The 11,985-nt window shown below is 47.2% G+C and overlaps 1 protein-coding gene across 1 annotated transcript in view; it reads left to right on the forward strand.

The window, feature by feature from the left end:
- Rnf135 (ring finger protein 135) overlaps window positions 1–11,480 on the forward strand; it is an 11,840-nt gene extending 360 nt beyond the window's left edge. The window contains 6 exon segments of the mRNA XM_033763093.1: window positions 25–103; window positions 1,691–1,891; window positions 1,894–2,043; window positions 6,334–6,481; window positions 9,577–9,654; window positions 10,814–11,480. Of these exon segments, the coding sequence (XP_033618984.1) occupies window positions 25–103; window positions 1,691–1,891; window positions 1,894–2,043; window positions 6,334–6,481; window positions 9,577–9,654; window positions 10,814–11,343 (1,186 nt within the window). The 3' untranslated portion in view covers window positions 11,344–11,480.
- The last annotated feature ends 505 nt before the right edge of the window (window positions 11,481–11,985 follow it).

Raw genomic sequence — 11,985 nt, forward strand, 5'->3', positions numbered from 1 at the left:
CGCTACCCGCGCCGCCGCCGGTAGGGAGCCGGGCCGCTGCGCCGCTCGGGCTGCGACCTCCCCGCTTCCTAAGCGAAACCGAAACCCATCCTGCAAACGAAGTGTGGGTGGCGCACGCCTGTAATCTCAGCACTCTGGGAGGCTGAGGCTGGAGGATCGCGAGTTGGAGCCCAGCTCGGCTACATAGTGAGACTGTCTAATATAAAAGTTAGAGGGCTGGGGATTTAGCCCAGTGGTTCCAGCGCCTACCTTGCAAGCGTTAAGTTCCTGAGTTCTATTCCCGGTACCAAAAAAAAGTCTAAAAAGATCTGGGAGAGGCGGTGTAACTCACTGCACAGGCCCGGTGGGTTCAATCCCCAATACAGTCAATCAATAGGAGAATCTTTGGAAATGTTAGAAAAGTATAAAAAAGTCGCTCTGCTACATCCACATCTTTCTTTATTTTTAAAGAATCTCACTAGGTAGCCGAGACTGGCTTCGCAATTTTGATCCTCCCGTTTTAGCCTCCTAAATAGTTGAGATTACAGGCAGGCGCCGTGCCAGGCAATCTACCACTTTTAAATCCATTTATCCTCCGATGAACATTTCAGTTTTCAGTTGTTTCCAACTGAGCCTGTATCGGGCCGGGGATTTAGCTCAGTGGTTCCGCCACCTGCCTTGCAAGAACAAGGACACGAGTTCGATCCCTGGTACCAAAAAAAAAAAAAGTATTGCGCTAACATTGGGACCTAAAAATAAACACATCCCAACTGAGTCCGTATTTTTCTTTCCTTCTTTCCTCCCTCCCCACTCCCTTCCCTCTCGCCCTCCCCCGGGAGACTGAGCCCAGGATCCCACAGTGTGAACCCACGCTCTACCCGGAGCTACACGCACACGTATTTCTTAGTCTCTCCTGTGTACCTGGGAGCAGAACTGCTATATCGTGTGGTTAATTCTCTTTTCTTTCGTTTTTTTTTTTTTTTTTTTTTTTTACCAGCGATCGCTTGCGAGGCAGGTGCCAGAACCCTTAAATCCCCGGCCCCTCCTGTGGTTAATTCTATGGGTGATCTGTGGAGGAAGAATCAACCTATTTTCCAACCCTTTTACATTTCCACCATCAATGGCCGAGCATTCCGATTTTCCTCCAACCCCTAAGCACTTGTTATTTCAGTGTTTTGCTTTTTGGGGTTTTTTTTTGTTTTTGTTTTTGTTTTTTTGAGACAGGGTCTCACTATGTAGTTGAGACTGACCTGGAACTCACTGGTAGCCCAGGCTGGTCTTGAACTCACAGCGATCCACCTGCCTCAGCCTCCCGAGTGCTGGGATTACAGGCGTGCACCACCATGCCCGCTCAGAGTGTTTTGCTTTTAGCGTAGCCTTGCAGCTTCGTACAGGTGTGCAGAGGTACCCATGCTTTTGAATTGCATTTCTCCCGTGGCCAATGATGTTGAGTGTCTTTTCCTGCATTTATTGACCATCATTTATCTTCTTTGGAGTAATATCAATTCAGATCCTTTGCCTATTTAAAAAATGTGTATGTTTATGCTACTGGCGATTGAACCCGGGGCCTTCATACTGAGCTACACACCCAGCCTTTATTTAATTTATTTTTTTTCTTTTTCTCCAGACAAGGGCTTGCTAAACTGGTAAATTGCCCAGGTTGACATCAAACTTGTGATTCTCCTGCTTCAGCCTCCCAGAGGGCTGAGAGTACAAGCATCGGCCAGCCAGTTTGGGGAACATTTCGAATCCAAATCATAGCGTCAGCTTTGCTCTTTTCAAGGTGCCAGTGCAGACGAGCATCGCGGAGGTTGTCCAGGAACTGGCAACGCTGGTAGGGAAGCTGGTAGACATCACCAAGAGCATGGAGAGGCTGAGACCGCTCTCCGGATCAAGACCCGCAGAGGAAGTGAGCCCTGGGCGCGCAGCCCCATGGGAAGCGGGGGGTGGGGCATGGCGCGGGGCAGCTTTCCCGGGAGCGGTGTGAACCTGTGTAAAGCTGCAGGACGCGGTGAATCTCGGGCTTTCACTGCCAGATGGGTGCTTGCAAGTTCGCCGTGGAAGGTGAGTTATGGAAGCCTCAGGAGTGAGCCGCTCCTCGGGCTGGGCCCCACCTCCTCATGCTCCCTGTGAACGGCAGTGGGATGCGTATAGCAGCCCCTGACCCAGTTGTCTCTAATGGAGTCTCTTAATCCAGTCAAATTATCAACTAAGAGTAAGTGGCACAGTGCACAAATACAGCTCCGGGCTGGCGCATCCCCGGGGGGATTGTGACCAGGGCCTTCACACCAAGCTACTGTCCCCATTTTTTTTTCTTTTGGTACGGGGCAGGCGGGGGCACCACTGAGCTAAATCCCTGGCCCTCCATCCACCCCTTTTAATTTTTTTTATTTTGAGACTGCTTCACAGCCGGAGATGGCAGCACACACTTGTAAGGCTGAGGCAGGAGGATCATTGTGAGTTTGAGGCCATGCTGGGCTAACTAGAGAGTTCAAGGCCACTCTGAACTGCATAGTGAGACCTTGTCTTAAACAAAAACAAACAAAAATCAGTTTCACTTAGTCACTGATTTGCTCAGGCTGGGCTCAAACTTGGGATCCTCTTGCCTCAGCCTCGCAGAGTGCTGGGGGGGTACAAGCATGTACTCAGGTGGGAAACATCTTGAGCTTTAGACTACTTTCTTCTAGTCTTTTCGTCTTGCATATCTCAAAAGCAAGTCTCATTTAACACGCCCTAAACTTCCTCTGGGGTTCCCCATCTCAGTTCTGGCCCCAAGTGCACAAGCCAGGGACCTGGGAGTCACACTGCCTCCTTCAGTACCCTAGGAGACAGCACACTGGCTCCCAGGCCTGCCTAAAAATCTTTCAATCTGGGCCAGGGATTTGGCTCAGGGGTTCTGCTGCCTGCCTCACAAGGCCCAAATTCAATCCGCAGCACCTCCCCTCCCCCATCATTCAGTCTGCCACTCTGAAGGTCCTTTGAGACCTCTCATTCACGCCTTGCCTGCATTGCTATCACAGGCCTGTGGGTGCACCACTCCAGTCTGTTCCAGTCTGTTCATCTGAGTGACCATCTCAGACATAAAACTGATCATGAAACTCATCTGCTTGAAACGCTCCAATGACATCTGTGTTAATCAGCTTTCCATGACTATAGCAAATACCCAAGGCAATCAACTTGTGAAGAGAAAAGGTCCTAGCCCTGATCAAGTGGATGCGTTGCTCTGAGGCCTCTGATAGGGGTGGAGTGAAACTGCTCACCTCATGGCCAGGGACCAAAAGAGAAAGAGGAGGGCTGGGGCCCCACAATCCTTTTCAGGACTGGCTTCCCCTGACCTAAAGGTGCTGAGCGGGGCCCCACCTCCCAGAGGTTCTACAACCCCCAGTAGTGCAGCCTGGGGTGAACCCTTTTACACAAGGGCCTTCGGGAGACGTGAGCAATGTCTGTTCACTTAGGGTTAAGACCCAAATCTCACAGGACCAGCAAAGCTCTGGAGTCCCGTCCATGTCTCCCTGTCCTGCCAGTGGGTCCTCTCCAGTGGATCTTGCTTCCTGTCCTTACAGGAGCCTGTAGAATTCTCTTCTTTAGTCCGTCCTCCAGGTAAATCTGCTTCTCTTCCGCACCCTCGCTGTGTTGTCCTTTCCTGGGAGAGAAGTGATCGCTGATTTCCGTGACAAATCGAATCCCCCTGCTAGAGGCTCTTAGGATTTAATGTATCTTTTCTTTTTGGGGGGAAGTTTTATTTTGTTTTTGATACTCGGGATCGAACTCAGGCCCTTGCGCTTTCGAGGCAGGATATCTGCCTTCTTCATCTGCACTGAGCCCCGAGCTTCCTGAGGATAGGGACTTTGATGATTTTGTTGACCATTGTACTCCCAGGCCCTCATCTGGTACATGGCACATACAGTAGGTGCTCAACTGAATGAGTGAATCCCGGGCCTTTCAGGTGCCACCTGCTAAGATACAAAGTCTGTGGGTGTGTGACTTCCAGACCTGACATTGCCACTTCCTTGGATTTATGACCTTGGGCGAGTCATCTGTCTTCTGAGCCTCAGGGTTGTTTTTTTTTTTTTTTTTTTTTTTTTTTGTACTGAGGAATCGAACTCAGGACTTTGTATTTGTGAGGCAGGCTGTACAACCGTGAGTTAAATCCCCAGCCTCAGGTTCTTATCTGTGATAGAGGAGTGAAGATTGACGGTCTGTCACCTCCTTGGTTTTTTATGATAATTTAAAAGAAATCTCCTGAGTGTGGTGGCACAGGCCTGTAATCCCAGCACTCAGGAGGCTGAGGTAGGAGGATCACTGTGAATTTGAAGCCAGCTTGGGCTACATAGTGAGACCCTGTCTCCAAAACAAAACAAAAGTGCTTGGGCATTGTGAATATAGAGGATGATGTTATTAAGCATGGCAATTTAGTTGATCTTCATAAATTAACTTTTTTTTTTTTTTTGAGACAGAGTCTCACTATGTAGTTGAGACTGACCTGGAACTCACTATGTAGTCCAGGCTGGTCCGACCTCGCAGTGATCCTCCTGCCTCAGCCTCCCGAGTGCTGGGATTACAGGTGTGTGCCACCACGCCTGGCCATAAGTTAACTTTTTTCTTTGAACTCAAGGCAAACTTCCTGTTTCCCAGTGCTGGACAGCATGTGCTTCCAAGAACTTTAACTTCTTGAAGTAAAATGGGGATAGTACACCTATTGGGAGCCTAGTATGCAAATTACAGATGAGAAGTACTGATGGAAAGTACTCTCCAAGTATAGTCGTACTGGTGCAGTGATTGGTGAAAAGAATGAAGAGTGGTTTATGCACAAATAGGAAGGAAAGTCAAGTGCTGAAGTTGATGACCCGATTAGAGGTTGTACTGAGGAGTAACAGGACCTGAGGTTAAAGAAAGTCAGGAAGCAGGTATTGGAAGCCCCAGAATGCAAAGCTGGATACAGGCAGCATTTTACATTGCCTCTTGAGAAGTGACATCATATAGTGACCCAGTTTGGAGATAACATAAACCTGTGGTTTATGTTAGTGGCTGTTTGTTTTTGTTTTGTTTTGGTTTGACTTTTTCTTTTTGGTACCAGGGATCGAACTTGGGTCCTTGCGCAGGCGGTGGCACCGCTGAGCTAAATCCCTGGCCCTGCTTTGACTTTTTAAGGTAGCCTCACTCTGTAGTCGAGGCTAGCCTTGACCTCACTATGTGGCCCAGTCTGGCACAGAATTTACAGCGATCCTCTGGCTTTAGCCTTCTGAGTGGAGCAATTATAGGTATCTGCTACCACACCCAGCTCTATGTTTTGTTTTGCTTTGTCTCTGTTTGACTGTCTGTATTTGTTTTGTCAAGCTTTGTTTTTCTTTATAAACACAGGTACATAATGTTGCTTTTTTTGTTTGTTTTTTGTTTGTTTGTTTTTGTACTGGGGATCGAACTGGGGTCCTTGTGCTTAGGTACATAATGTTTATTTGAATTGTCAAGCCCTTTTAATGGGCCTAAAATATTTTTTTAAAATACACATTACCATGGGCTGGGGATTTAGCTCAGTGGTTCCGCCGCCTGCCTCGCAAGCACAAGGACCTGAGTTCGATCCCTGGTACCAAAAAACATAAAACAAAAAATGTATTACCTAATAAATCCACATATTGTACACATGGAAAGAGGAGCCTGGAAAGTATTTGAACATATGTAGCATTTTAAAGTGAACAGCTGGGGGCCAGGGATTTAGATCAGCGGTTCTGCCGCCTGCCTTGCAAGAGCAAGGACCTGAGTTCGATACCCTGAGTTCGATCCCTGGTACCAAAAAACATAAAACAAAAAATGTATTACCTAATAAATCCACATATTGTACACATGGAAAGAGGAGCCTGGAAAGTATTTGAACATATGTAGCATTTTAAAGTGAACAGCTGGGGGCCAGGGATTTAGATCAGCGGTTCTGCCGCCTGCCTTGCAAGAGCAAGGACCTGAGTTCGATACCCCGTACCAAATTCCAGGTCAGTCTCAACTACATATGAGACCCTGGCTCAAAAAACAGCAACAACAAAAATGCACAAGGCCCTGGGTTTGATTCTCAACAGCAAAAAAAAAGCAAGCGAGAAAATTGAATTAGAACCTTTAGGACCCCCATTCGGTACATATTTTTCTCAGTCATGGTGAGGTGGGACCCAGGGCCTTGCAGATAGATGCCAGGTACATACACTATCACTGAGCTATGTCACCAGCCTCAATTTGAGAACCTAGTTTTGTTTCTTTTAAATATTCTAGAAATTAAATGGAAAATTATAGATGGGTGTTAGAACTTGAATATAATATTTGAGGGGCTCCGATAGAGACTTGTGTTTGCTATTTGTGGTTCATCAACAGCCTTTGTCTTCCCTGGCTTCTCTAACACTGGTGACTTCCAGCACATCTGAGGGGGAAATGAGAGAGATTCTCCATGACCTTGAAAAAATTCAAGAAAAATTACTTGGAAACTGCTCATGGAAAGAGGCCTTGGACGTGCAAACACCGGGTGAGCTGATCCACTTAAGGAGAAGGAAGTGTAGAAGTTGAGTGAAATGACAAAGCACTACATGGCTTTGTTCTTTGGGGACAGGAGCACAGAGCCTGGCTCCTTCATTGCTGTGGAGGTGTAAATGAGTACAAGAGGGCTGAGGTATATCTGTAGCTGATCAATTGGGGCTTTTTTTTTTTTTTTTCTAACCAGAATCGAACTCAGGACCTTGCACTTTTGAGGCAGGCAGCGGAACCACAGAGCTAAATCCCTGGCCCTGAGATAGGATCTTGCTCTGTAAGTCAGGTTGGCCTTGAACTCACTATGTAACCCAAAATGTACTTGAATTCTCAGTGATTCTCCTGCCTCAACCTCCTGAGTGCTGGAATTACAGGCCTGCACCACCACACTTGCCTGGTTACTTTAAAAACAGAAATGAGGCTGGGCGTGGTGGCTCACGCCTTTAATCCCAGCACTCAGGAGGCTGAGGCAGGAGGATCGCTGTGAGTTGGAGACCAGCCTGGGCTACATAGTGAGTTCCAGGTCAGTCTCAAACTCATAGTGAGACCCTGTCATAAAAATAAACAGAAAAAACCCAAAAAGGCATTTTCCTCAAAAACCAGCTATGAGACGCAGAATTTAAACACTCATCAACATATAGAGGCCTGCCAGGCGTGGTGGCTCACACCTGTAATCCCAGCACTTGGGAGGCTGAGGCAGGAGGATTGCTGTGAATTCGAGACCAGCCTGGGCTACATAGTGAGTTCCAGGTCAGTCTCAACTACGTAGTGAGACCGTCTCAAAAAACAAAACAAAACAAAACAAAAACAGAAATGAGGGGCCAGGGGTTTAGTTCAGAGGTTCTGCCTGAGTTCAATCCCAGCACCAAAAAAAAAAAAACCCAAAAAACAGAAATGAAAGCTGTGGCTTATTTTTTTGTGTAGTTAAAAAAAATTGTTTAAACTCTGTTGTAAAGAAACGTCTCAGTAACTAATTTTATGCAGCAGATATTTAGGTACAATTACCTATTAAATTAATTTTTTTCCTTCTATGCAACCTATCATACATTTTACGAAACTCATAAATACTGGGTAAGCAATCTGGTTTAGATCCAGAGAGATTAATTTATTACAAAATTTTATCTCCTTGATAGTGACCAGTGACGGGCCGGATATTTAGCTTAGTGGTTTTGGCGCCTACCTAGAAAGCACAAGGACCCTTGTTCGATCCCCAGTACCGCCCCCCCCCCAAAAAAAAGTTACCAGTGTTTGGTACTCAGGAGACCAAGGCAGTAGGATCATTGCCAGTTCGAGGCTAGCCTCAGCTACATTATGAGTTCAAGGCCAGCCTGGACTACATAGTGAGACCCTGACTCAAAAAAAAAAAAAAAAAAGTTAAAAATAGTGAACAGTTACATGTAGATTATTTCTTCCATCAATAGGGACAAAAAAGCTGGAGATTTGGCTCAGTGGTTCTGCCATCTGCCTCGTAAGCTCAGGGTCCTGAGTACCAAAAAAGAGAAAAAAAAAAAAGGGACAAAAAGCATTAGTGAGTGAGTATTGGTTTAAAAAGTAAGGGATTAAGGCTGTACCTTTCTGGTAGAGCACTTTCATAACATATGAGGTCATAGGTCTGATCTCCAGAAGCACACACACACCAGTAAATTATTAACAGTAACTGCTGGGCATGGTGGCACACACCTGTAATCCAGCACTCTTGGCTGAGGCAGGAGGATTGCTGCAAATTGAAGGGCAGTTTGGAGTACATAGTGAGTTCATGGCCAGCCTGAACTGCATAGTGAGACCCTGTGTCAACAAACAAACAAAAGCAATAAATAACTATCCTGTCAGATAAATAGATTAGGGTCTCACTATGTAGCTCATACTCGCCTTGAACTTGCAGCAATCCTCCTGGCTCAGCCTCCCAAATGCTGGGATTACAGGCGTGTGCCACCAATCCTGGCTGAATTTTCAAAATTTTTAAATACACATAAAATTTACCATCTTAACTATGTTTAAATGCATTTCAGTAAACTGTAACTTCATTTTCATTGTCATGCAACTAATCTCCAGAACTATTTCATCTTGCAAAATTGAAACTGCGTCCATTATACAACTCTGAATTCCCTTAGCCCCCTAAGCTCCTGATAGCAACTATTCCACTTTTTACATTTTTGAGACTCCTCTGCTGGGCAGTTTGTCTGTTCTTATGCCCTAAGTTGTCATAGCCCATATCCTACACAGGGCTTTTCATCTCATTGGTCTGCATCTTAGATTTACTTTATGCCTCTGTCACTTCACAATCCAGATGGGGGAAGGTTTCATCTTTACCCAGCACATTCTTTTTTTTTTTTTTTTGGTACCAGGGATTGAACTCAGGACCTTGCCCTTGTGATGTGGGTGCACAGAACCACTGAGCTAAATCCCCAGCCCAATCCAGCACATTCTAATGCTTCCCTCAGTTTTTCTGCTCTCCCTAGATGGCCATTGCAAGCCCAGATCGGTGCTCTCAGCTAACACTTCAACTTGGTGTGTGCAGAGGGAGGTAGGAAGCGTTGGCAGTTGAGATGAATCATACCACTCATCGTACAGGGGAGTTAAAAGGTTCACACGCGGGTCATGAATATTCTGGGTGTCAGAGTGCTGCCATCCCTGTAACTCTATTAGTTAATTTGTTTGATAAACAGGCATCAGACTCTTTCTAGATATGGGGCTCCTGTGAGCCTTGGTGCTAAGAACATGAAGATGAGTGAAGGGTCAGGGATTTAGCTCAGTGGTTCCACCGCCTGCCTCGCAAGCGCAAGGACCAGAGTTTGATCGCTGGTACCAAAGAGAAAAAAAAAAAGGTTAAGTGAAATTCCCTTGGGTGAGGAGCTTAGGGTGTAGTGAGGGATCAGACAGTGAAACGTGCGCAGTGAGAACGGGCTGGGTGTTCCTTCACGAGTACTGTCTGATGGAGTCCTGATGCTCAGAAATGTATGTATGTATGTGCTGATGGTGAGGGAGGTGAGCCAGGAGCCTGGATCATGGTATCCGGACACCTTCATTTGGCTTTTACTGATGGGATTTCTCCTCCTTGTTTTGTTTTTTAAAATTCCTTTGTGGACCTCCCAGAAGCCCCATCTTCCTCCTCATGCCCACGGCCTGATCAGAGCTGCCTTGAACCCAAGAGGACCTCCTACTTTGCTCAGTGTAAGTACGTGGTCCACTTAAAACTTGTGTTTGGCCGGGGATTTAGCTCAGCGGTTTGGTGGCCTGCCTTGCAAGCGCAAGGACCTGAGTTCAATCCCCGGTACCAAAAAAAACAAAAAACAAAAAACAAAAAACAAAACAACCTTGCGTTTGGCCCACTGCGGAGAGGAGCTGCAAGAACCTGCTGTGCCCATTTCCCTGGTGCAGAGCCACGGATTTGCTTCCCAGACCGGGTTCCTCCATATATGGAGCTCAGTCCAAAGGCCAAGAAGGTTGAGATTCCCCAAATGCCATGCTCAGCTACACCCACGAGCGCTCAGATCCCAGACAGCCTGTGACCCAGACAATTCACGCCTGGGCCACCAGTCACAGCCAGGTGCCTGTTTCCTCATCTGCATCCCGTGGATCCTGGAGCCGTAGGGCTGACTCCCAGCAGCTCTGCTCATTATCTGTATGAACTGGGATGAGTTTCTAAGCCTCTTAGAGCCGAGGTTCCCTCACCTGTAAAGTGGAGATGGTAGCAGTACTTCTCTGGTGGGAAGGGTCACAGGGGTGCCTGTAAAGTGCCTGCAGTACTCGCAGTACACAAATGTCAGCAAGCATTGATTTACTCTTGGGATGCATGATGGGCTGGGGTGCAGCTCAGGGATCTGTGCTTGCTTAGCATCCATGAGGCTCTGGGTTGATCCCCAGCACTGTTTTTGTTTTTTTCCTAAAGGAAACAATATAAAATATACAAAATGTGTAAGATATGGACCTTTACCAGAAAGCTGAAGTTTCACTGGAGAGATACAGACAGCTGTGGTCCTACGCAGAAAGCACAGGGGTATTAAGAAAGCAAGAGGTGACTGTGCTGGGTGGGATTCAGAGAGAGTATCCTGAAAGATAGAAAAGTAAAATAGAGCTGGGTGTGGTGGTGCACGCCTGTAATTCCAGCACTCAGGAGGCTGAGTCAGAAAAAAAACCCCCAAAAAGTACAATATAAGGCAGGAGTGAGGTATTGTTGCTACAGCAGCATAAAGTGGGTGTGTAGAAAATTGCAAGTTGACGTAAAACACCAAAAGATATAATGTTGCACTTGCTGTTGAGGGACCTGTTAGCAGAAATGATGAAAAGCTAACTTGGCTGTGTTCTTGTGGTGGTGTTTTCTCCTCCCCAGGGGCCATCACACCAACCTTTGATCTCGGAAGCCTGTCCTGTAGCCTGGAGGTATCTAAGGATTGCCGCACAGTGACAGTGTCTCATGGCCAACAGAACTATCCCTGGAGTCCCCAGAGGTTTTCAGCCAGCCAAGTGTTATGCTCCCAGGCCCTGTCCTCTGGGCGGCAGTACTGGGAAGTAGACACTCAGTACTGCAATGACTGGGCAATTGGGGTGGCTTCCTGGACCATGGCCCGGAACCAGATGTTGGGAAGGACTATGGACTCCTGGTGTATTGAATGGAAGGGGACTGGCAAGCTCTCTGCATGGACCATGGCCAAGGAAACTGTCCTTGGATCAGACAGACCGGGGGTGGTGGGCATCTGGCTGGACCTGGAGGAGGGGAAGCTTGCTTTCTACTCAGTGGCCAGTCAGGAGAGCCTTATATATGAATGTGAGGTCTCGGCTTCCTCTCCCCTGCACCCTGCCTTCTGGCTGTTTGGCTTAAGGTGGGGAAACTCCCTGATCATAAAGCAAGCAAGAGTATAAAGATCCCCCATGGGTTAAAACTGTGTTTTTCTGGTCTCTATCTCTATATTCAAGCAGGTTGGCAGTTTGACTTAAGATCCTGCTTTTGGTTTTTGTTTTTTTGAGACAGGGTCTCACTATGTAATTCAGGCTGGCCTTGAACTCACTGTGTAGCCCAGGCTGGCCTCAAACTTGTGGCTTTCCTCCTGTTTCAGCCTCCTGAGTGCTGGGATCACAGGCGTGCGCCACCACACCCAGCTAAGATCCTGAGTTTGAAGTTAATCCTTTTGTGTGGTGCCACATTAACTGAGCAGGTTTGAGGTCCTCGAAGCCCACACATTTCAAAAACACTAGCTTCTGACTGGCTCCTGGGAGATGAATTCTAAGCCCTGGGAAGATCTGGCCTGCTTAGAGTGACCTTGTTTACCTGGGGGCTTTGGGCCTTAACCTCAGCAGAGGTGGGACATTCAGTGAGCCTGTGGGCCCTGAGCTGCGTCAAAATGACTGACCCCAATAAAGCCCAGGACACTGCAGCCTGGGAGAGTCCCCTCCTTGGCAGTACTCCACTGCTGGGAGAAGGAAACCCTGTCCTCAGGACTCCCCTGGGGCAGGGTCACCTCGGGCTCTGCTCTGTGACTGATTTTATTCTGTGGCCTTTCACTG

This window comes from Fukomys damarensis, unplaced genomic scaffold (genome assembly GCF_012274545.1).
Source record: "Fukomys damarensis isolate Sample0158 unplaced genomic scaffold, DMR_v1.0_HiC HiC_scaffold_13, whole genome shotgun sequence".
Classification (NCBI taxonomy): domain Eukaryota; kingdom Metazoa; phylum Chordata; class Mammalia; order Rodentia; family Bathyergidae; genus Fukomys; species Fukomys damarensis.